A 25,997-nucleotide genomic window follows, 5' to 3' on the forward strand; every position below is an offset into this window, starting at 1 on the left:
TGCCCATGGGTCTTTATGCCTATTTATTTAAACATAATGTGAATTACTACCTTTGACTACTCCTTACCTCAACCACCACACGCCTTCTCTTTTCTTTCTCTCGTCTCTCATTGGTTTAATTCCCTGTCTTTTCTCCTAGTTGGGATTCATCTGTGCCAGGTTTTACCTTCTCAGACATGTTCATCCAAGTGACAACTAGACTGCCATCTCATTATGTTTATGGTTTTGGGGAAACAGAGCATAAAACTTTTAAGCACGATCTAAACTATCATACCTGGGGTATGTTCTCCAAGGACCAGCCTCCTGGTGTAAGTATACCATAAACACGTAATGTTTGTTTCATTGTTTCATTGAAACCATTTTTATGCTTGCTATGACATATGTAAAAGTTATGCAGTGAGTCTCTTTAACCTCCTAAGACCCCAAATCTTCCACGGCATGCATTTTTAATTTCTCTTTGATATTTGGGCACATTGGGGAGCGATGAATGTAAAAACAAAGAATTACCAGATTTTTTTTTACCTTATTTTTGTTTTAAAAAAAATAAGAGCCACATATGAGGATATTCGTTCAAAATTTTGATAGAACAGTAGCAGTATAATGTCCTCGTAAGTGGATATCAGGCCCTTGTAGAGCAAAATTGAGTATTTTGGTCTAAATAACCCAAAATGTGATGTCCACATATGTGGACGCCAGGTCCTAGGGGGTTATATGACTTGTAGAAATTGTGAAGAGTAAACCACTTTCTAGACTATGTAAAGTTCTCTCTTTTTCTTATTAATGATATTTGTGTTTCTATTGACATGACCATTTGTCATCAGGTTTGTCATCACAATTTCAAGGTCAGTTAGGATATAGTTCACATCACCATTATCAAGGGTAATTTTTTTTTTTTTTTTTCTTTTTGGCCTGTCCCGTTTGGCTCTTTTGCCCTCAGAATTGTTGTCTAAAGGCAAAGAAAGATGCCCAACGGATTTACTTTACCAAACTGACCATCCCAGCCTTGCCGTAATGGTCCATTTGATTCACCTTTTATTGTTTATTTTAGTTTCACTTACTGAATACGGGACAGACTTGACTGGGGGAAAGAAGGGGAGAAAGAAAGAGGGAAAGAGAAACAGCTGAGAAGAGGGACGGGGGAGAAGGGCAAAAGACAAAAACCAACAGAACGGGCAGAGAAAAAAAAATGCATATATCAATCACCTGGGTCACCTGCTGAGAAAGAAAAAAGAAAGCAAGCAGAAGAGAACAAATAGAATAAACAACATCACAATGATATATGGGAATATGACAGTAAATACTAAATGTTAAACATTATTGTGCAGCACATAAGATCAACAGAACACAGTGTGCTTTGAGGTAGGAGCCAAAAAGGGTGTAGTTTGTGGGTGTGATCACCCGTGTGTACACCTGTGAGCATGGACGCGCTTGTTTTTTGTTTTTTAAAAGGTTCCTTCATGTAATAATCTGCTAGAGGGTGTGGGGGGGGCCACAGCCCCGTCCTCCAGGGCATGAAGCAGGTGTGGAGGAGATCAAAACTCCAGACATCCAGAGGCCCCCAGAACACAAGAGACCAAGGAAGACCAACAGAGGGGCAGCTGCGCCACTGTCCCGGAAAGAGCTGAGGAGAGTCCCAGATGAGGGCTCACTCAGCAGCCGCGGAGCAGAAGCCAGGGGGAGTTGCAGTGACGCGCCCGTGAGCTCCGCCGGCAGCCAGCTGCGCCTGAATGACCGAGCCCCAGGCCGAGAGGCCGGGGGCACCCCACCTCCGAAGTGGCCCGAGCGAGCCCCAGGCTCCAGGCCCCGATAAGCGGCCGCCAAGGAGTGAGCCGGTGTGTACCTGGATGCCCATCCCCGGACACAAAGAACCACCAACGCACCGATGTCTGAGGGGGTCCGCCACTGGCAGGGGAAGTGGTGGTGGGGGGAGATAGGCCTCCAAACCTTGGAGGGCCTGAGATGTCCCCAGAGAGGTGGCGCCTGACACCCAACCTGACATATAGACACAGACATACAGGCACACACAGACACAAACATCCATTCCCACCCTCATGCTCTCATATGCATTTACTCCACACTCAACCAACGTGGAGACAGACATAAAGAGACATTGTACACACGATCACACTCCCCAAGCGTACTCTACAAACCGGGTCTAGGTGCCCCCGCCCCTGGAGGGGGGAACTGCACCCAGACCCAGGTGGTGTTTCCCTTTTCCCTGCGGTGGGGGGAGGCAGACCGCCCCGACTCCGCAGCAGCAGGAAGGCTCCACACTCCAGACCGCAGTCGGACGGCCAACTCCTCCTCCTAGCCCCCCTGCTCCAGCAGGTTGCAGAGAATGGGGGTGAGAGAAGACTCCAAACCTCCCTCCACCCGCTCATTGTAGTGTTGATGCATGTGTGTTTTAAGGTGCATTTTAAAACAAACAACCATTATCAAGGGTAATTGCTGAGCTTTTAAGATTACACCACAGGGTTCAGATAACTGTTATGGGACTTCTTGGAGAGGAAGAAAATTTAAGTTGGGGAGGAGGCCAAATAATTTAAAGATGGATAATGAAACACTTAAAAAATAATAGCTGAATCCTTGGTATATCAGAGCTAAAATATACTGTGGAGAGGGCATCTTCAGTCATTAAGCATGTAGAAATCCAGAGTATTTGAAGGAAAGGTTTTGTAAGGCACCTGAAAAACTGGTTAACCCAAATTTTGCTTTATTTTGAAGAGTGTCCATGGTTGAACTATTAGAGTCCATGTAAATGTTTCCAGAATGAAAATCCGTGTCTGCACATTTGTTATGACAGAGTAGTCGAGAGAGACCACAAGGCTTCAACTCTGTTGTTAGTGAATTATCTAATGACCTTTCTCCCTCTTAAGCCACAGCCATCACACTATGTACCAGGGCCATAAGGACACACTCACACTTATCAAGAAGAGGCACACATCTAAACACAAGTGACACAAAGGCAGAGCAGGTCCTCAGCGACACTGTATTACAATTCAACAACTTCTTATGTACCAGAAGTGCAAGAGGCTGATAGAGTGTAACGTGCCCATGAGTCTCAGGATAGTGACATCTGAAAGTGGCAGATTCCCTGTCCCCCACCACCTTTCTGTCTGTCTTTGCCATGTCTGACTAGTTCTATTCTAATCTAAGCACTGAAGACAAGAGAACCTCTTGGATTTTTACTAAAGGAACACTAACTTGGCATTGAATAGTATGGTAGCAAACAAGCTACAGTCTTCTCATAATTAACTGGCTCCTTTACTTAGCATTCAAACTTTATATTTAAAACTTTTATTATGTGCACGTTAATTTACATAGAAGATAGCTGTAGGAATATGTTTCTCTTACTCACTCTGGGGAAAACTTCAGAATACAGAGAGTGCTGGGAGCAAGCCCATTATAGCTGGGTTGCTGTCATATCCATAAATAAAATTAGAAATGTACTGTCAGGTGAAAAGAAATGTGCTAAAAAAAACAAAGCTGTGCAGAACTCAGCATTAGCACAAACCACACAGGGAAATTCCTTAACCAGCATTCACCCATTTCACACTGTGAACTTGATACTTACTTTTTTTGTCTCTCTCCTACAGTACAAGATGAATTGCTATGGAGTCCATCCCTTCTATATGGGTCTTGAGAATACAGCTGATGCTCACGGTGTGCTGCTGCTAAACAGCAATGCTATGGGTGAGAGAAGCACACACACACACAGAGTCCCACGGAACTTGCGCATGAACACTATTGCCAGGTCATGCGTATACACAGATTTAAGTGCATCCATTCACTTTCACATGTACACACAGTCATGCTCAATTATGTATGCAAGTAAGCATTTAATAATTAATGATGAATTGCATCTTATAAGGTTTGAGAACAATTGCTTTGATATTTGCATAATGTAGTAAGCGCATCGCTGCCTCTGTATATTGTATTCATCCCATGAAACACAAATGGACATGCATCACACAAACTGTCCTCACATTTCTCATGAGGATAGTTATGCCTTCTGTGACATCGTGCTTGTAACCTATTGGATTATTAGACTGAATATTGTAGTCTAAATGTCTTCACTAAAAGTTTTTGTCGGCATTACTGTACACTGCTATTTATGCTAGTACACACTGTACCAAAATGAAATAAAATGTTTCGTTTGTTACTTTTGCATCTTCTCCCTCCTTTCTTGAATGCATGCTTTAAACACTAAAATATATAGTGGAAACACACACACACATACACACACACACCTAGGCTTCATGTAAATTTCTAAGTAACATATAAATTTTTAAGTAACAAAAATCTCTTTTATGCTTTGTTTGCAGATGTGACTTTACTGCCTAGTCCAGCTTTAACCTACCGAACTCTGGGAGGCATCCTGGATTTCTACGTGTTCATGGGTCCGACGCCTGAGATGGTGGTGCAGGAGTACACTCAAGTAAGTCTTCTTGGACTTGTGGTTTGTTTGTGCCTGTGTGCGCCTGTGTGTTTTGTGTCTGGCCCTGGGCCGCTGTTGATGGACTGCAGCAGCTGTGACTTCTTCGCTTCATTGCGCTCTCTCATTTAGCCAATCTAAACACACATATGCACACACACACACAGTGATACACACACACAGACACAAATAGTCAAACAAACACTTTATGGACACTGTCCCGTTTTCCTGCAAAACAACTTTTGCCTGTGCTTAACTGTTTTGGTTTCCTTGTTTGCTTTCTTCTGAACAGTTGATTGGACGACCTGTTCTACCTGCCTATTGGTCCCTTGGGTTCCAGCTCTGTCGCTATGGTTACGCGAATGACAAGGAAATAGAAACGCTATACACAGAAATGAAGACAGCTGGTATCCCCTATGTAAGTTCCTGGTGAAAGATTTTTTTTTTCGAGATGTCTGAAATCACCATAAGAACAGCACCAAACCAGCAAACTAAATGCAGTTCACAAAATATCATTCAAAGAAAGTTCGCACATGTATAGTTTTATATTTGTTTATATTAAACACTTTTTTTTATTTATTTAACATAACATGTGAGAAACAGAAAAAGTATGTTTGTAAGATCCTTCCAAAGGAACCAAGATAGGTTGACACGTAGAATTTTCCTCAGGAAATAAATTATGAAAATAATCTTATTATACACCAAAAAACACATACAAAATAATAACAAAAAAGCAGAAGAAGGAGAATAAATTAAGAAAGCTATTTAAAAAACTGATCTGTTCCAGATGTCCACTAAACAGTAGGCAAAATACCTACATCACTTGAATACTGCTAGCACTGTGGGTTTGCTACACCATAGTATCATTTTACCTCATTTTGGTCCCCTTACATACACTGATGTGGTTCTGTAATTTGGATTTATTGGTAAATATAACTTCTTTCCAATTACACAGTGCAACTTCAGTATGATTTAGTCCATCTTGAGTGTTTGACCTTTTTTCTCTCTTGAGAAATGGTTGGAGATTGCTACTTATCCTCTGAGACCATTACTAGACCGCGTTCGTTTGACAGTAGCGCTGCTGATTGAAGTTCTGCCTTCTTTATCTAGCAAATCCTTTATCTGTGGTGAAGATGCTTTTTTTGTTTCTTATAGAACAAACCTGCCTAATGCTTTGGATCCAAGTGATCCTGTTTCTTCAAAGAGTGCTTTGCCCCTTTCTCTACAGTCAAACTATTATGTTCTGACAATATTTGACATTATATTTTGAAATCTAAGACAATCCCATATTTATTTATTTAGATTGGTGAACAATAATTGTACGTTTCTTAACTTCTTTCTCTGATAAATTAAAAAATTCACCTGCCAACCAAACACCTCCTTCTGAGCAAGTGAAACAACTTAAGGAACTCTGTCTGCAGGACACAATGCTTATACTCTCTATAAAACATGTGGCTCAATTACATAGCAGTATATTTGTCTGCTTTTGTCTGATTTCATTCAGTCAGTGCAACTGCACAAGGAATTATTTCATTGGCTTCATCTGGACAAATGCAACCTGAAAGCTTATCCATTGTAGGTTGTATAGTGCAGAGCCATACACTCAGTGGAACAGACAGAACTAAACCCAACACAGTATCTATGTTTTTGCAGTATAATGATTGTATGTGGCCTGTAACTGAATTACATGAAATTGGGTTTTCGGGAGAAGAAAAATGGAGACGTGGACTTTGTGGATTACACTGGGTACATCCAGTTTAACCTAATCAAATGTGACCTATAATTTTATTTGAAATTCAATCAATTGTATGTTTCACAGCCTCTAGACATTTCCAGTTTGTACTACACATTTCCTCACAGTGAAAACTGAAGTGCATATTAGGGTAACATTTTGGCCAAAGATGTCCTATGAGGAAACAGGCCAGAACCGAATCCTCTTCATTATGCAGAACAGAACACAAGACTTTCCATCAATAATCAAGTGATCCCCAGAATATGCTTTCACAAAGCCCTAACCTGCAAGAAGCTGACACCAACCAAAAAGATTCCTGCATCATTAGGTGGAATGAAGGATTGCAGAAAATTCAGATACTTAAAAATGCTACACATCAGCTAGCTTTATACACGAGCCAGCTTTAATCTTCCACAGACATTTTAGGCAACCAAAGCAGATCAAGTGTTATTTTCATTGGAAGAAATGAGACCCAGAAACAAATAAAACTCTCACGTCTCCTACATCCCATGTGTAGCATGCATTATAAGAATAGAGCAGCCGATTTGACATATTTATCCGCTACAGCCCAGCATATGACACCTGTGTATGAAAAGTTATCAGTTGTTATTATCATTAATTATTAATTAATTATAATTGAAATGTGCAATCCACTTGTATTTTAATTTTTATTCCTATTTTTTATTCTATTTATCCCCTTCGTATATTTTATTTTATTTATATATGTCTCTGCATTTATGTGTATATATATATATATATATATATATATATATATATATATATATATATATATATATATATATATATATATATATATATATATATATAATATTCTGTAACTCTGTAACTTCTGTCGGTGCTGTGCTTTTGGAGACCGAATTTCCCAGAGGAACCCACCCGAGGGATTATCTTATCTTATCTTAATTATTATTATTATCATTTGTATCCAAAGTGTTTTAGCTGTTTAGAGGTTTAGTAAGAAATGTGTTTTTAAAAACAGCTTTAATTTAAACGTAATTGTATCTACTAACTCTGTACACAAAAATGAACATGCAACAAAATGTTAGTTTAAATTTTCTTTTAAGCTTCAATTGGCATCTTTTGCAGGATGTGCAGTATGCAGACATTGACTACATGGAGCGTCAGCTTAACTTTGTCCTGGACAAAGACTTTCAAGGACTGCCTGCCCTGGTTGATAGCATGAGAGACGAGGGCATGAGGTTCATCTTCATTCTGGTAATAAGATATTGAGATCTTTACATTGAAGTAAAGCTTAATCATTAGCAAACACAAGGCAGATGTAAATATAATAAAATAAAATTGATTGACTCTAATGTCAAATGTAGTGTAATTTCCATTTTATAAAGGATACATCTTACTGAAAATCTGCATTCTCTCATGTACTGAATACACAACACTTGTGCATTTCCAATTCCAGGATCCCGCCATCTCAGGTAATGAGACCCAGCCCTATCCAGCTTTTGAGAGAGGGATAGCAGCAGATGTTTTCATCAAATGGCCCCAAACCATCAGTGATGGCATTGTGTGGGGGAAGGTAAGAAGGAATGAATGTTCACAAAAAGTTAAACAATATATACTTCAGGATTTGCTGTGTTGAAAAAGAGAGATTGTGCATGTTGTGTAGCAATCATTTGTGCTATCATTATTTTTATTATATTTATATTATAACTGTTACAGGTGTGGCCTGATTATCCCAATGTCACTGTAGATGAAAGTCTGGACTGGGATACTCAAGTAGAGGTACAATATTTTCTGTATTCCATATATATGTGTGTGTATATATTTGTGTGTATGTGTAGAGAGACAGAGAGAGAGAGACATTAATCATTACTGGGCTCTTTCAGTTTTCATAATTTCATTTTCTTCTAATCTCCAGCTCTATAGGTCATACACCGCATTTCCAGACTTTTTCCGGAACCAAACGGCAGATTGGTGGCACACAGAAATTAAAGATTTCTATGAGAATACCATGAAGTTTGATGGTATTTGGATCGTGAGTGTCCTGAAATAGAAAATCCAATAAAGGCACCTTGTTTCTGTTTACCACTGATTCTACCTGATTTTCTTTTCAGTTCCATCATCTATACTTTATGTTTTTTTGAAGGACATGAATGAGCCTGCAAGTTTTGTCCATGGCACAGTTGGAGGAAAGTGTCTTGGTGATCCAGTTCTGGAAAATCCGCCATATATGCCACGTAAGACAGACTACAGTATTCGTTTACCATGAGAAATAATTAGGTTATTTAACAATATCAACATAAGCTGTGTGTGTGTGTGTGTGTGTGTGTGTGTGTGTGTGTGTGTGTGTGTGTGTGTGTGTGTGTGTGTGTGTGTGTGTGTGTGTGCATTTTGCAGCCTTGGAGTCAAAACATCTTGGTTTAAACCATAAGACTCTGTGTATGAACAGTGAACAGATACTCAGTGATGGAAGAAGAGTCAGACACTATGATGTCCATAGCCTCTACGGCTGGTCCCACTCCAAGCCTACCTATGAGTAAGTATATATGCATTTGTATGTGTGCCGTATGTGCCTGTTTGTGTGTGTGGTTTTATGTGTATTTTATATATGTGCTTTTGTGTATTGCTGTTTTCTTTCCTGCCAGCTTCAGAAGCTGCTATACGGTATTGTTTTATATATAACAAGTGCATTTTTCGCCTACAAAAACACAGTTCTTTTCATTTTATTTTAACATGAAAGCATAAGCTATCCATGTAACTCAACAAATATGAGAGCTGCTCAAGTTTTATGACATAATAATCACAACATCCAGGCCATTTCACCCGAGAAATGTAAATCATCCCAAAGAAATGCTGATGTTGATGATGAATCTAAATCAGAAACCCAGACATGGAAGGTAAAACACTGATATCTTAAAGCTAGAAAAGTATTTAAAAAGACACTACTAATTTACATGTAAATACATATTAGTCACCCAGCTTAATCATTTCCAGCGATTAAGAACCCCGGAATATACTTTCTATGTGTTTGGTTCACGAGCGACTTTTTGTCTTTAAATATATTATCACCCCCTGCTGGTAATGCAGCTTCTGCAGAGGCAAAGTGTGAAATCGACATGCAGAATTGGTGTTTCTATGACACGTTTTGTGATATTGGGTTGTTTATTTCCATATCCATTTATTTCCAAATTTCTGTGTCCTTCTTCTTTCCACAGTGCCCTTCTGGATGTGACAGGTAAAAGAGGCATAGTGGTCACCAGGTCCACCTACCCCTCTAGTGGAAAATGGGTTGGACATTGGCTTGGAGACAACAATTCTGGTTGGGATCAGCTTTACAAATCCATTATAGGTACATACAGATATAATTGTTTTCTTTAAGATAAAACTTGTTATTCATAATTAATGCTATTCAACAATAATTATTTGGGTCTTTTTTACTTAGAGAAAAAAGTGACAAAAAACCCAAAACAAAAGAAAAAATACAAATCCACAACTTTCCATATTCCTTTCTTCTACAGGTATGATGGAGTTCAGTCTGTTTGGCATCTCTTACGTAAGTATCATCATCTGTCCGGCTTTTGACAAGATGTAATCTTATTGAGCGATCTTGCCCTCGCTAAATAGATTACAGTAGCTTGAATTATGTTATTTTGTTTGCTTGACCCATTTGATCAGAGGACATTGTGAAATACAACGCGAAGCATGCGACTAGAAGCCCCACCTCACTAAAATTCCCATGTATTACTCCGTCAGGACATGTTATTAAATTAGCAGTCCTGAATGAATCGTACATTTTATATTCTTGTCCTGGCTCTCTCTGTCTTTACTTGTTTGCTTTTTTCTCTTTGCGCCTCCTCTCCCCTCGCATATTGTCTTTCTGTCTTTTCTCCCTTCTGTCCGTCCAATAATAGTTATAAACTGACACCTTATTGATTCTTAATTGAAGACTCATTTGCATGTGTCCAGCCCAGCTGCAAGGTTATACGATGGAAAGACATCTCAGAAACACGATGATTGCAAAATAAATAAACTAAAATACCATGACCCCAGTTCCTGTAGATCAGAAGTTCTTTGTAGATACACCTGCTCTTTGATACACATGTTTCTTCTTTCTGTCTATCTCCATCTCCTCACACACACATTGATAAACTCAGACTCTTTGTCTCTTTCAGACCGGGGCAGACATATGCGGGTTCTTTAATCCAGCTGAATATGAGATGTGTCTTCGTTGGTCACAGCTGGGTGCCTTCTATCCATACTCACGCAACCACAATGGCAAGGGTAACCCGGTGAGTGAATTAAAAATAAACTTTTGTAGACTCAAGAGAATATATAAAAAATGTTTATATATGGACTTGGTGTCTTTCTTACGGAAGAGGATTAGGGTCACAGAAAAAAAAAGTGTGTATGTTTTTTTTCCTTCTTTTCCAGAATTCTGAGGAAAAAAGTCAGAATTCTGACTTTAATCTCTGAATTTGGACTTTTTTTCTCAGAATTCTGGAAAAGAAGAAAAAGAAAGACGTACCCACTGTTTTTTTTTTGGAAGGCGCCCTAATCCTCTTCCGTACTTTCTTCCTCACGGTCTTTGTTTTTTTTTTTTAATCATACTTTTCGTTTCGTAAAGTGAAGTTATGCCCAGGAGTCCAGGAACAATTTTTTTTAAACCACTGAATAAAAGCACATAAAATGTCCTTAAACACACTTCAGAAGATACAGCATCGGCTACTTACATGAGTATATAAGAGCAAAAACAAGATTAAATGTCACCAGTGCAGTGTATATGTAAAATATAATGTTGTTGTAATGATTTAAATATACATTAATACATTTTTGTTCAACTTTTAAATTGCATTTGTAAAAATTAAATATCAATCATCTGGGGGAAAAAATATCAGCAATTCCACGAAAACTATGACATTGTATATCCAAAAGTAGTCATGTTTTTATATTCATGAAATCTTGTAACTTCCATTTGCCTAAGATTAAACTTTACAACATTCAGCTCCGAATGTTGGATGAAGGGTATATGAGCTGCTTCTTCTGGCCTTAAATGACACAAATCAAGGTGCTCACTACATCTGAATTCTCCTATAGCCAGCATGTGTTTGTGTTCTGAAAATATGGGGTCAAATTCTACTGATATATTACGAACACATACCAGCTTTTGTGCAAACTAAGTTACTTCCTATTTCCTTTGCCATCTCTTTCTTAATCTCTGTTTGACATACGTGCACACCCACACAAACACACAGAAGGATAGACCTGTTCGGCGGTGTTGTGTTGGTGGCATTCATTCAAGCGCTGACCTTTAAAAGCGTTGGAACACATCTGAGAAATCCAATAACGCCCGTCCGGAGATCGATCCCACCAGGCGAAATTTCTCTGCTCTACAGTCTGCAATACTAGACAGGACACAGTTGTGTATGTATATGTGGGCGTGTGTTTGTGTGTGTAGGTCAGTGCCTGTGCTTTTTAACAACATGGAGTGGGGATATAATTGAATTCTCAAGGTGATCTGGGCACCACTGCACACCACCTAACCTCCACACACACATGCACGCCATGATACCAATCGTTTAATAATGGGTTGCAAATGGATGTTTAAACATGGGTAAAACTGGCAGAAAAAAAGTACTCACACGGCAGGAGAGGGTAGCTCAAAATGACAATTTCAGAGGAAGCTGTGAAGTCAGAGAGAGAAAAAGTCAGAGGTATTAGGAGAGAACTGATGAGCATGCACACTGTGTATTTATAGCAACCTGGAGAAAAAAAACACACAAAAAAACAGAAGACCTGTCAGGGAAAATACTGACATGCAAAAAAAAAGAGAAGGAAGAGCTGAGGAAGTCATATGCTTTGAGAGAAAGCAAGACAAACTACAGATAAATCAGTGGCGATGTACACAAGATGACAATTGAGTAAGTTAAATGGCCTTGACACAGGCTAGTAATAATGATGTGAGAGGTGGGAAAAGATAAAAAAAAGAAAAGAAACTATTTACCACTTTTGAAGCACAAATCTGAAAAGGAATGTATTGAATGAGAGTAAAATGTGGCTTTTATCTAGCACAGCCAGATAAAAGCTATGCAATCATCAGGCAGTTAGTGACTGCAACATCTAGTCTGCTTAACAAGCCATTTGACAACGAAGTATGTAACAGCACAAACCAGACTGGAGGGTATCCAAGGTCAGAAACAGGGGAGACGGAAAGAGAGAGGAGAGTTTTTGCAGAGTCATTCCCAGAGCTCCGTCACGCCTAGTGTCTCTTTGCCCTCAGACAACTTTCAGTGTTGACCTCTAGATAATTTTCACCGCACTAGCAATATACTGCCGTGTCCACAGTGATATCAGAACAAAATTAATTAAACAAGAGACCTTCTCGACCAAGCCTTGCTTCAGCAGGGCAGTTATATTGGAGTCATGTATATTGTTATTCACCCAAAGGGACATATTACTCTTCATCTAAATATATTTTCTTTTTCTGATATGAGCTATGCAAAACAGAAACTCAGATGTTTATTAGATAAGGTGAGGGGGTAGATTCGAGACAGATAAAATGAAAAGAATGACCATATACTGAGGAGGATATAAGAATGGGTAATGCAGCCAAACAGATGGCATCTTTATTTTCTTTGAAGGAGCGAATGTCTTGCCTTTTTCCTTTTGCATTTTGCCACTATAAATTATATGAATTCATAGCATATGGACCCCACTTTTCTTGCACATCTCCATCAATCCCATCTCTCGCTTTCTATGAATGAAAATTCTACCTTGAAGGTTTTGCAGAAAGTGGTATAACTGTCAGGCCATGCAATATATGTGTGGTGTTTTAGATTGTATGAAACAAGTTTGGGGATATTTTATGTTGGTTATTGTAATTCTTATGTGCTTTTGTTTAAAATTGTTTGGCCTTTTTTTTTTTTTTTTTTTTTTTTTTTACGAATTGTGTTTCAATATTGGCATCCCCTAAATTCATTATCAGAGAGTTTGGGTGGCTTTAGGTACAAGTGTAAGAGCTTTAGAAAAAGATGACTGAACCATGTTTTTGAAATTGTTTCACCTTGCATCCTAGAGCCTTCTCCAGTTCTACAACCAAAAGGTGGAGAGTCCCAGGTATTTAAACCCAAACTAGGGTTTAAATATCTAGGACTGCTATTTGGTAACTGTTAACCTGAATATATTGTGATGATGTTTAGACAGATTAACACATGCTGATAAGCTTCTAAAGTACTTAGAGTAATATAATGTATACACATACATACACAGCACACTGTAACAGAGAGCAGGAAAACAGCATAAGAATCACCAACCAAACTAAGTTTCTTTATCTTTTTGAGTCTTCCAGTGCACGACCCAGACACACAGCCATATAAGCTTCTAGATAATCCAGACAGCAAAAATTCACACAACTGTGAAACACTGTAGCCAGTGATTGATGGGGTGCTGTGTCTCTTTGTCAATGTTTGCCAGTGGTTAACAACTCATTGCTGTACTAGATCAATAGGCTAATTCAACACTGCATTTGTGTTTTTAATTTCTTTCAAAAGGCGACGCATATCGACTTGCTAAGCGCAAAAACAATATATTTGTCTGTTTGCCGTAGACAAACATAGACACAGACAGTTACATTTAAGAAAATGAAAAAAAAAAATCAGATCAGATCCAACTTGATCCTAAAAGTTTATTAAAAAAGGGAAAAAAATCCCTTGAAAATTTGGTAAATGGTGATTGGTGTATTCATTCATGTGCTGTTAGGTTCTGTATTTAGTTACCACTGTCCAACAGTTTTTTAAAAAAAATACAAATTTTGTTAATATCATGTTTAATGGTTTGTTTGTTTTTCTTTTAGAGGCAAGATCCTGTTTCTTGGGATGCGGCATTCGCCACTGCAACCCGGGATGTTCTGAACATCCGTTACACCCTCCTGCCCTATCTATACACTCTGATGTTTGAGGCACATACGAAAGGAAGCACAGTGATCAGACCACTTTTACACGAGTAAGTGTAAACCGACAAAACACAAGGCTCTTATCTTTGATGATAATTTTTGGGGCGATTTAGCATTACATTTAGTCACTTTATCAAATAATTGAGCTATTACCAGCATGGATCTTTCATCCTGATCACTGGCAAGATGACCTGATTTTATACTACACTGCTTCTCATTAGAGAGCAGTGTGCAACGTAACATGAAGAAGTTTCTGAATTTAAAAAAAGGAAACTTTCTCTTTAGTGTACAACATGTTTTCAACCCCAGTATCTTTTAATGACTGATAACACAAGTTATATCATGTTTCTAAAAGAAGGCTTTCACAATTGGCTACAAATGCTAAGTTAAATGGGAGATAAAACTGACTTTAACTGAGTGTCCATGAATTTTGTAGTGAGGTAAGGTTGCTTTGAGAAATGGGCTCTTGAAAATAACTTGAACTGGTAAGAAAATTAGAGTTGTATTCCTTGCCACAACAGCTGCCTTTAAAAAACCCTCTGCACAAGGCAATGTGACTGTGTAGTGTAGAGGCCAAGCATAGATGACTGTGGCTGCACTTGGTAGCTCCCAAATGTGAATGTGTGAAATTGTTTGAAGAAGAAGACATATTTATTCATTTTAAGAGACTCTTATAAAGTCACAGATGGTATTTAAGGAGCTGGCACGGTGAGTCTGCAGGGTTAATTGGCTTGCATCTGCAAACCGTTGAATTCTGAATGAGTACTTGAATAGTCATCTGGGTTGAGGATGCATAAGAGAGCAGTGGTAACATTTCTTTCAGTCATGTTTAATGGCCTCTGTGGTTGTATGTTGTAGGTTTGTGGATGATAAAACTACATGGGAAATCTACAGACAGTTCCTGTGGGGACCTGCCCTGCTCATCAGCCCTGCACTGGACCCAGTATGGTGCAACATGTGCACACGTTTTGTATTGTTTTTATTTTTTTTATAGCTTTAAGGTTGGCTCTGATTTTCTTTAACTGATTTTTTTGACAGGGAGTCACAACTGTAAGAGGATATATTCCTAAAGACCGCTGGTATGACTTTCACACTGTAAGTACTTGTTCGTAACAACAGTAAAGTATTTAGTGTCAAAGTTCTTGCAGAATGCTGAGAACTAAAAGGTGCCTCTGTTTTACTGACTTAACAATTTTAACAGGCTAAAATAAAAACTACAACAAACATTCACCTGACAGTAAATACAGTATGACAACACCATCACGGAGCTAGAGCTTAGCCACTACAGAGAGCACCTTAATAACAAAAACCTACTCTGTGGGGCTAAGGGAGTCCCATCTGTTAAACAGCATTACAACCCCTTGTCACTATGCACACATACTAACACATTTCCACATATGCTAGTCTGTGCTTTTAGTCTCTACCCTACCGATGCAAAGGACCTGTTGAATTAAATTAATCAAAGATAATAACCTGTAGTATTTCTAGTACTTTAATAGTATGTAATTATTTCTTTCATCAGGCCAAACCTGTTGGAGTGTATGGCACAATGGTTGACATGCCAACACCCTTGAATCATATTAACCTTCACGTCAGAGGAGGATATATCTTACCCTGGCAGAAACCAGAGAACACTACATATTACAGGTAAGTGAGCATACATTATGACTGATACATCTTGAGAGTTTGCAGCTACAGGTCAGCATCCTGTGTGTTGTATGACTTGTGTGTGCACGCGCGCGTGTGTGTATGTGGGGCTTAGTGCCTGTGCAGAAATGCAGAACGGAGCATATATCACTTGTGTGTTTGAATGAGAATGAAAGAGAGAGAGACAGTCAGAGGGTGATGACTGTTCCAGCAGGAAAGAGGTCAGATGGATCCCCTCAGCAGGAATATATTTGTTCTCAGCAGCAGGTATAAATAGACATTGTCCTCTATTACAACAAATCTATTACAACCCTTTCTGCCCCTTTTGTTTTAGTCGGAAGAATCCTTTAGGACTGATCGTTGCCCTGAGTGATGCTGGAACTGCCAAGGGATCATTGTTCTGGGACGATGGTGAAGGAATAGGTAAGCAAAAGGTTACTTTTGAACACGTACAGCCACCAAAACAGCAAATACTGTATGTGTTCATGGAGTCATTATTCCTGAATAGTAAAATGACTCACTAATTTCGTTGTTCTCATGACAATGACAATAAAGTTTCTGATTCTGACTAGAACTACATTTTTTTTCTCTCTCTTGTTTCCTTTTGTTTTTTGTGGAGTGGCCATTAATAATAGCCATAAATAAGAGTTAGCATAAGAAATGCAATCACCAGACAGTTTTTTTCTAGGCATTAATAGTTTCACTGTCTAGTGAGGCTGTGCCAGGCCTGAAGTGGACCCAAATGCAGAAACTCGTGCACGGAAAAAGAAACTTTATTAGCAGCTTTTTCTAGCAAATAAAGCTGCTAAACTTTATTTAGTATAACTTACAGAAAACAAATTAAAAATCTAGAACATAAAACTATGAACAAAATTCTGGGACACTAGAAGCACGGAAAAACCAAAACCAGAAACACAGGGAGACTTACAACACATGAGGGGGTATGATACGACAAAGGAAAACACAGGGCTTAAATATACAAGGGACTAATGCAGGGATGAGAAACAGGAGGGAAATACAGCTAGGACTAATAAGACATAAGGAGACAACAGGGTGCAAAGGTAGATACACTGACATAGGACATGGGACTGTCAAAATAAAACAGGAAATGACATGAACATTGAACCAGGACACAAAACACAACACCAGGAACACAAGGCAGGCACAGAGACTAAAAATCACAGAGGTGCTAAAGAATAACTAAGGAACACGAAATACAAACGACTAAACCACAAAAAAGCCCACAAAATCCCAGAACATAGAATAAACAAAACCTGACTCCAGACCATGACATTCACATGAATATCATGGTACAGGAAGAGCAGTAGAACATTTTAGGTATTTGTATCACAGTTTCTAATCTTACTTACAACCCTGTAACCAGATACGTTTTCAAACAGGAAAATCCTTTTTTCATTCTTATCTTGAAATTTACATTTTCTGTTTTTTTTTATTTATGGGTTTAAATCACCTATTTCAAAAACTGATATCATTACCACAAAAGACAGAAGTGGATCAATGGCCAGAACTTGATGCTTTTTAGTGGACGAAAGCTGCTAAGTTGGTGTGCAAACAAAAGAGATCAAGCTTGTTGACGTTGTATGATAAGAATAACAGGCTTGCTGTTTAAATTACAAGATGTGCACTGATTAATGAAAGATACAGAACATTTTGGAAAATTAGAAAATCAGAATCCACTAATGGCTTTTCATCCCAGTGTGTGTTAAGCTCCTGCGCAGTTAGTTATTCAGTGAAAGTAATTCTGCTACTTTCACTGAATATGAAATTCAGTATGGATTTTATCAGAAAGACACAGTGAGCTACAACACGTCTATCTCTACTTCCTCGCTTATTCTCAGACATGCATATTTACACATACACGAACAGAATCAGTCTCAGAAGTGCTTCTGTGAGAAGATGCACTCGTCTGTGGACGGTCTGTTTGTGTTGGGACAAAGGAGAGAAAGGCAGATAGTAAGCAAGTGAGGAATGCATAGAAGGGGAGTGACAGAAACCATTACAGTAATTCCCTGTGTCACAGCCTAGAGATATGCTCTCCATCACTCCTCTTTTATCTGGTCCCTTGCTTCTCTCTTCTGCGTCTCCCTGTCTGTCTGCCATGTAGCCTTCCTATGTCTTGCTTGCTTGCTTTGCCTCTCAGCGTATCGCTTTCTTACCTGTACTATCTACTTTTCTGCTTGTTTCAGCTTCCGCATTTTTAAGTTTTACCTCAGAGGTTTTGCTATTCTCTCCGCTGTCTGTCAGGTCGGTCCAGCTGCAGCACTCATTGTGCTACTCTGTCATTCACTGGTGTTCTCTCGTGCATTCAACTGGTTTTACTTTCAAGCATTAATACCACCTATGTATATTTAAGTGGCATAGCCAACTGTTTATTTTACTTAATTGGGTTTTCTAAGGTGATTATTTACTTGCTCTTTAGGTAATATTAATATGAACTTAAACCTTGATCAACACAAATTTTTATGCATCCCTTATTTGTCGCTGCGTCGCTCATTGCATAGTCACATACTCCTTTGCATACCCTCCATGCCTCTGCTCTGAATGTAATTCACTCCTGTTTCTCTCCTCAGACACAGTGGAGAACAAAAAATATCTTCATGTCACATTTTCAGTGACGTCGGTGAGTTCAATGGCCAAATACAAGCCATACTTCTCCCCCCCCCCCCCCCCCCCCCCCCCATTATCATCATTATTACTATTAATGCAGCAAGACAAGCAGATCAGCTGATACCTTAGCATTTAAAAAGGCTGTGGTGGTGTGTGTGGCTGTGGTCAACATAATTTTGATCAGGTGCAAAGCTTTTGTTGTGCATGAACCCTAATCAGAATTCTGTGGCCTAAAATTAACATGCTTAGACAGAAGAGCCTGAAGTTGAGTGGATATGTTAATGCAGATTTCGGTGTGTTTCTGGCATTACAAATGATTTAATAATCCTGCCTTTTTAAGGCAACCTCTAATGTAGAACAAAACATTTTTTAGGGATTTATGTGGAAAGAAACTAACTAACTAACAGAAACAAACAAAAAAAATCCCAAATAATCAGACAAATAGTTCCCAAAGGTATTATGACAAACCTATTATCTACCTTGTATAAAACCTCTAACCAGTAAGTACATTGTCTCCAGGCTCACAAATCAGAATTATGTTGAAATGCAAACCTTGTGACTCACCACTCAATCCAGTTTTGAAGTGCATTTTAAACAGGTTTTCTGACTCTCTATTAGCTCTCATGTTTCTTGAGACTTTCTGTTTTAAAGTCTATATGCTGATGAACATGAACAGCTATATGCTTTCTGTTTGATTTCCTCTTGCTGGTTTGGGGAAATCAGAAAGGAACATGCAATACTCCAGAAAGGTCACATACAGTCCTTTAGTTTATACACTTTAAATACTTTGTCTACCTAAAGTCCAGGATCAACCAGGATCATGAAGGATAACAGAGTAAAGTCATGCAGGTGCAGGAAGAGCGTGTAAGGACTTATTCCTTGAATTTTGGTCTGAGACAACAGTGCCAACCCTGGCAACACCATGCCACCATGCATAAACAACTATCAAGCTTATTGAGTGAAGTGGATGAACGAGTTTTGTCCACTGACATGAAGACATTCTTAAATCAAAACATAACCCTAAAGGATGTGTTATCTATAAGGAACAAGATAGTAAAGGATTCACTTGTGATTCTAATGAAGTTTTACAAAATTGAATTCAAATTTGGCACCAGCAACAGAGTTGCCTCATTGGTGTCTTTTGGGGTAAATTTTAAAATATTGCTACTACGTAAGGATCATATCCTTCTGCAAAAGGTATTTAAGTTTGTTGAAAAAAAGAAAGAAAGGTGGCCTATGTGTTATGGCAAAGTTTGTTTGGTAACAACTTGATAGTAGTTCAGGTCGGACATGTTAAAAACTCCCGAATAGCTAGGACCAGTGGGAATAACCCAGCCACATTTGCCTCTTTGCCAGGCAAAAACCCAAAGGCACACATTAATACACACATCTAAACCCAAACACACACATATATGCAAAACCCTACAACATACACTTAAAGCTACCGTGGCCAAACATCTGTGGCTGTCCTCTGCCTACAATCAGGCTCAATTCAAAGCAATTTCACACAGCGATAAAACAGGCACTGCCTGACAGCCAAAGAGGGAGAGAGAGGAAGTATGTGTGTGTGTGTGTGTGTGTGTGTGTGTGTGTGCACGTATTTTGTGTGTGCACGCATGCGTATGTAAGTGACTGTGGGGATGTATGTATGTGCGAACAGGCAGATGTGAGAAGATGAGGATAAGTTGAGCAGAAGCAGCCTGGCAGATTAGCAGATCGTATGCCACTTTGGATGTCTATCTGAATGTAGGTGCGTATGTGTGTGTATTCGTATATGTGTGTTCTCTTAGCTCTGTATGAGTGTTGGACCTCAGTACAGCTAAAAGGAATCAGAGTAAACAACATTACCTGTTGGATATAAAACTATAGGACTAAAAATAGAACTATATAAGGAAGAGATTCAAATAGTAAATCTCACTCACTGAAAAGATGAACCAAAAAATAAACAATAATGCATGACTGGGTAAATTTCATGACTCAGCTTAAACATTTTTCCAGCAAAGTGAATATGAAGTTCATGATTGTTGTTATCTGTCCTGTCATGCAATTCCTATAACAATACATATATTCCCATAACACAACAAAATGACATTGTGTTTTGTACATATACATATATATGATTCCCCTTAACGCCTCCTCTTTGTCTTCATCACTTTCAATTTTAGAACACTTTGACCAATGATGTGGGAACATCTGGCCTGGATGCTGTAGATTATTTGAAGCTGGGTGTGGTGAGGATTTGGGGCGTGGGAACTGAGATCACAGAGGTTACCATAACTTTAAATGAAGGCCCTCAGCCACTAACCCCACAGCACAACCTTGAATCACAGGTCAGTACATTTCTGGAACACTTAATTCAATTATGGTTAATGCCAATGTCTAAATATTGTGTATATCCACATTAAAATAAAATTAATCAAGTATTATTCATTAAACTACAGATGACCGTATAAAACCTAAACTGCATATAGGAAATGGTCTATCACCACAAAAGCTCCTAACATAAATTAAATGTTGAAATGAATGTTGTGATGTTCAAAAATGAGCGTTGGTGCTCTGTAGGCAAGCCAGAGGTTCATGGTCAATAAAGTTCAGCCGCAGAAGGAGGGTGTGTACCAAAACATGACATGAAACACAGATTTTCTAAAGCCTTAAGATACTCAAAATAAAAGTATAAATAATAGCAATAAAATTCTCAGAATCCAAATACCCAAATTGTAAATAAGAAAGAAGAGTTTGGGTCATGTGTAAAGATCTAAAGCTGTTTTGCAGTGCTACATTGGTTTGAGGTGGGAAATGAAAAAAAGGAATTAACAGTCCAAGAGGATAGCATGTATTCCCTCTCCTCATTTGGCTTATGATAAAATATTCCTGTCAAGGTTGTGTACTGTACTCAGTGCACTTATCAGAAGCATGAAAATGATAGCAGCTCCATAAATAATGGTAGATGAAAAAGCTGTACATTTATACTGTTCTTGAGAAGATGGACAGGGAGAAGCCAGACGAGAGGGCAAGAATTGCAGATGAAGAAAGTCAGAATGACAGAGGACTCAGTGTTTGTGTGTGTTGGGGATGCAAGGATGGGTTACGAATACTGAAAAGACAGAAAGATGCTTCATCTGTAGAAAGAAGGGAAGGACAGGCAGTACTGGTGGAGAGAGGGAGAATGCATCACTGTAACTAGATGGAGGGAAAAAATAGAGGTGAAAGAGATAAACGTGAAGAATGAAGGATGTGTGGGGGTGGGGGAGAAAAAGGGCAGTGAGGAACAAGAGAAACGGAATAAGGATGACACAGTATGTGCATGGTAATAAGTAGTTTTTCAGCATGAGACAATCCATTTATCTTCTTAAGTATTGTCTGATGGGGTAACAACTTGAAAGAAATAGTAAGCAGCTGGTGCTGTGTCAGTTAAATACAGTGAGGTGGGAGAGCTATTTCTGTCTGGCACAGGACGAGATGTTTCATCCGGAAGACGTATAGGCCTGCTCTTACTGTCATGCACAAAACACGTCTCAGCGTCAGCTTGTTTAACTTTACTGGAAAGATGTACTGTGTATATATTAGAAAAACTGAATTATTAGCCTTTAGATCAGATCCAATTTATAGAACAGAACAGAAGGCAAGTGCTGTACATTCAACTCTTAAGTCCTGGATGATGTTTATTTAAAAAATAGTAAACGTGAGCCACCAATGAAGAAGTAAAACTGATGTTTCCTCTTGCTTTTACAGGAGCTGACCATAGATATTACTGATCTGAATGTGAATGTGCAACAGCCTTTTCAGTTAACATGGAAGACCAAGGCTTGAGTGCAGTATTTGTGTTCACTTGTAAAAAAAAAAAAAAAGATATCTTAAAATAAGGGTTCATTAATTTAAACAAAGATGTGAAGAATACATTTTGTTTTTGAACATGAAATGTGAAACCTCAGTGCCTCCCATCAACCTATAAAACCGAATAATGTTTTCCTTTTTACCGTTAGACTGTGCCTTTAAAACAAATGTTTGATTTACTCTAAATAACTTCAGAACTTTATTGTCATTCAATATCCCAAAATGTGTGATACCGTAGACAAAATAATGACTGCCAATCATGTCTATGGTAGGAATATTTTTTCTTGCAATCATGTATACATGCTGATTACTTTTAAGAAAATGAGAATAAGGTAATGTTAGGATCCAACTGCAATGAACTCTGTGCATCATATGCATGTCGTTCCTGCAAATAAGATATGAATAAATCAGTGAACTAAAAACTGTGTTTGGTCTTCTTCTCCAGTTGGTGTGGCTGTAGCTCAGGTGGCATTGAGGTTTTGTAGGTACTAAGAATTTAGTAATAGTAAATTAAGTTTCATTAACTCCAGTTTGTACTTTGCGCTTGTGTTATTGTCATTTAGTGCTGTGCTTTTGCCACTTGTATTTTTCACAGTAGATATGCGCAGACTTGTGCATGTATGGGTGTTTGTGTGGGTGTGCCAGCATCTATTTATAGCTCTCACCTGCAGCAAGCTGTCTACCTGTGCTTTGTCTCATCCCATTATTTTCCCATATAATGATACAGCCATCCATTATTCAGCCTGCAGTAAACCTAATGATGTCAATTTAGCCATGGGCACCTCAAATTGATTTCCACTCTAATCGCCACTCCACGGGAAGCAATGTGTTTGGGGGTTGCTGTAGAACGTTGTGTTTATGCGCTCATGTCCAAAAAGTTTAGAACTGTGATGAATCATTCTAAGCCCTGTGTTCAGGTTAGCTATTGTTTTGAAAAGAGAATTTTTACACTTTGACTGTGAAAACATCCTTACCTTCAGTGCCTCTGGGACTAATTGAGCTGATGATCTGAAGAGGCATTCTTCCTGGATTCATACTGAAGTCATTACTGGTGTAAGAAAGAGATAAAGACTGTAGACTGTGAATGAATTCGAAGTTTTGTATTCTTCACATTCCTGGTGGTTACTGGTTCCTTTTTTTACACATATATATTTTCTCTCTCATTTTGTCAAAGAAAGAAAGTTAATAATGAATTACCCCTGACACTACCATGTTTTGAATTTGTTGTGAATGAGACTTAAATGCTTTCTTTCTGTCAAACATTTGTAAAAATTGACAACAGCATTGGCTCAGATTTTTCTTTTCATCATTTCTGCTTTCCTGTAATTTCCAGCTCAATTTTGTTCTCATCATTCTGGTCAAATCTCTTGCCTGTCTTCTGTGAATCAATTAACCTCACTCCAGTTCCACATGGATGTAGCCCAAACTACATGTTTTGGAAGGGTGACTGGTTTGCAATTAGTTGGCCACCAAAGTTTTCTGCTCTGTACCACACAGAGGCTTGTCGAATCAGTGTAGGTTAGAAAGATTTGGGGTTTTTTGCTCAATGTTAAAATTTCTAATGCTCAGAAAAAATCACTGCTCTCGCTTTTCTTTTGTTTTAATATAATCCCCGTAGTCAACCCATGTCAAATACGGGTCTACTCAGTACTTTAAAGAAGTGTTCCTTAGGCTTGAACGTCTCTCTCTGGGCCTGACCCACTAGATAAACACGGCAGGTTTCCTGTTCTCAAATATGTCATCATCCCTCTGGCCCAATCATTTTTACCCATCTTCTGTCTGCCAATCAGCCTCTGTTCTGTGCTCTTTAAATCTCAGTGCTTAGTGCTGTATTTATGCAAGATACAATATACTCCAATAAAATCCTATTAGAATGTTCCAGATTCCTGAAATTTGAAAAAAAAGGGGGAAATCTGATATAAATTCAAAATACCTAAATTTATCTTTAAAAAAAGCTATTGAAAGAGAGCTGTAACATAAGAAAATGTGCATAATCATGTTCATTTATTCCTCATTGTTGGAGATAGTCGATACAGCTAACCACGAGCCTGCTATAAGAGCAGTTAGTTATCAAGGTAACTGCCAGCCAAGATTAGGCTTAAGGGTCCTAAAAATTATAGTTTGCCTGTGATAAATAGTTGGATTACATTCACATTCAGACTCAAGTCAGTAAGTCTGACAATATTAGATGCCCTTCAGAGAAAGTTTAGGTAACACTGCCAAAACAGCGGTGCTTACACTGCCAACAGAAAACTTCAGGATATCTTTGACAACTCACCTGAATATCACTGCCATCAGTCATAAGTGAGCTTCACTGACTTATCGACCCGTATTGGAGCCCTTTCACAAATTTCTACATCTTCCTCTGGAGTAAATAGACAACGAATACTTCAGACACCCACCATTTTGAGAGCTGAGGTAAACAGTGGACTGACAAGCTACACTTACTACAGATGAAAAGTTGGAAGTGACTCAGATAAAAACACTAAATATTTATTTGACACATATCTGGGATTTTTGTTGTTGTTGTGTTTTTTTTTAAATCCCTGAGTTATTTCTATATAAATATGGTGTGTAAAAAGTGTTTTCTTATTTTATACACAAACAGTAAAAGAAACTTGCTGGCTGTCTATGGGTGTATAGCAGGGCTCTCCAACTCCAGGCCTCGAGGGCCCGTGTCCTGCAGTTTTTAGATGTGTTCTTGATCCAACACAGCTGATTCAAAGGGCTAAATTACCTCCTCAGCATGTCTTGAAGTTCTGCAGAGGCCTGGTAATGAACTAATCTTTTGTGACCCAGGGCAAGATCTAAAACCTGCAGGACACCAGCCCTCGAGGCCTGGAGTTGGAGACCCCTGGTGTATAGGGTACAGAGGGCTAAATGTCAAGCAGATATTAGGTAAACAAAAAACTAGAGCTTATAGTATTTAATGAACCACGAGGATTTAAATTTAAGGATTTAGAAATTTAAAAAAAATCTACATACAAATAAATAAAATAATTAAAACGCACTGCAATAAAAATTAATCTTTAAAATGTATACAAAAAATATATACATAATATATATTTAGGATATTTTTAACAAAAAAAACATAAATAGCATTCTCCATCAGTGTTCAAATAATTCAATTCTAGTTCCAGATTGTCAAAACATGATTTTCGCATGATTTTTCTAAATTAATGAGGTCCAACGCTTCTTATGGATAGTTGTCTTTTTCTCTGACTTTCTAAAAGAGAAGCCATCTTAGCAGAAAGCATGCCTTCAAGTAAGTTGCAGTAACAGTAATGTGTCTTTGTTCCCGGGGTGAATGACAGATACAACAGAGGCACAGATGGGTGATGGGGGTGGGGAAATGAAACAACATAAAAGACAGAGAGAAAACACTGTGGCAAAATCAAAGTCTGTCAAATGTGACAGGCGCGTGGGTGCGTACACGTGTGCTATTAACATGTTAGCAAATGGTGTGAATTATATATTTCATATCTTTATGCATATGCCATATTTGAACTATTAAGAGCTCGGCAAAATCACCTGTGAGGTGTTACAAAACCAGTAATAATGAAAGTCAAATCCATGAGCACATTTCTGTGACAGTCACATCAGAAAAACAGCAAGGTGCGTAAAATGTCACCTGTCACAATAAATTCATATGCTAATTTTTCAGGACAAGCTGAATCTTGAAAATATGCATCATTTTAAAATTAGAAATAGTTCATCTCTCATGGATTCGCAACGCCTTCCCCCCACAATCATATACACAGGCCTTAAAATGCAAATATAGAATATAGACTTGA

The 25,997-nt window shown here is 38.4% G+C and overlaps 1 protein-coding gene across 1 annotated transcript in view; it reads left to right on the forward strand.

The window, feature by feature from the left end:
- si (sucrase-isomaltase) overlaps window positions 1-22,658 on the forward strand; it is a 59,979-nt gene extending 37,321 nt beyond the window's left edge. The window contains exons 27-47 of the mRNA XM_086261097.1: window positions 140-308; window positions 3,597-3,693; window positions 4,326-4,438; window positions 4,728-4,853; window positions 7,275-7,403; window positions 7,606-7,722; window positions 7,866-7,928; window positions 8,065-8,181; window positions 8,293-8,383; window positions 8,544-8,682; window positions 9,362-9,495; window positions 9,665-9,699; window positions 10,319-10,435; window positions 13,996-14,144; window positions 14,953-15,037; window positions 15,133-15,189; window positions 15,617-15,741; window positions 16,076-16,164; window positions 18,333-18,382; window positions 20,535-20,699; window positions 22,102-22,658. Of these exons, the coding sequence (XP_086117223.1) occupies window positions 140-308; window positions 3,597-3,693; window positions 4,326-4,438; window positions 4,728-4,853; window positions 7,275-7,403; window positions 7,606-7,722; window positions 7,866-7,928; window positions 8,065-8,181; window positions 8,293-8,383; window positions 8,544-8,682; window positions 9,362-9,495; window positions 9,665-9,699; window positions 10,319-10,435; window positions 13,996-14,144; window positions 14,953-15,037; window positions 15,133-15,189; window positions 15,617-15,741; window positions 16,076-16,164; window positions 18,333-18,382; window positions 20,535-20,699; window positions 22,102-22,179 (2,245 nt within the window). The 3' untranslated portion in view covers window positions 22,180-22,658. The remainder of the gene's footprint in view (window positions 1-139; window positions 309-3,596; window positions 3,694-4,325; window positions 4,439-4,727; window positions 4,854-7,274; window positions 7,404-7,605; window positions 7,723-7,865; window positions 7,929-8,064; window positions 8,182-8,292; window positions 8,384-8,543; window positions 8,683-9,361; window positions 9,496-9,664; window positions 9,700-10,318; window positions 10,436-13,995; window positions 14,145-14,952; window positions 15,038-15,132; window positions 15,190-15,616; window positions 15,742-16,075; window positions 16,165-18,332; window positions 18,383-20,534; window positions 20,700-22,101) is intronic.
- Window positions 22,659-25,997: the final 3,339 nt, after the last annotated feature.

The sequence above is a fragment of the Aulonocara sp. 'chitande type north' Nkhata Bay genome, linkage group LG14, assembly GCF_057382095.1.
Source record: "Aulonocara sp. 'chitande type north' Nkhata Bay isolate Kocher_YH1m ecotype deep benthic linkage group LG14, A_spYH_male_GT1.1, whole genome shotgun sequence".
NCBI lineage: Eukaryota > Metazoa > Chordata > Actinopteri > Cichliformes > Cichlidae > Aulonocara > Aulonocara sp. 'chitande type north' Nkhata Bay.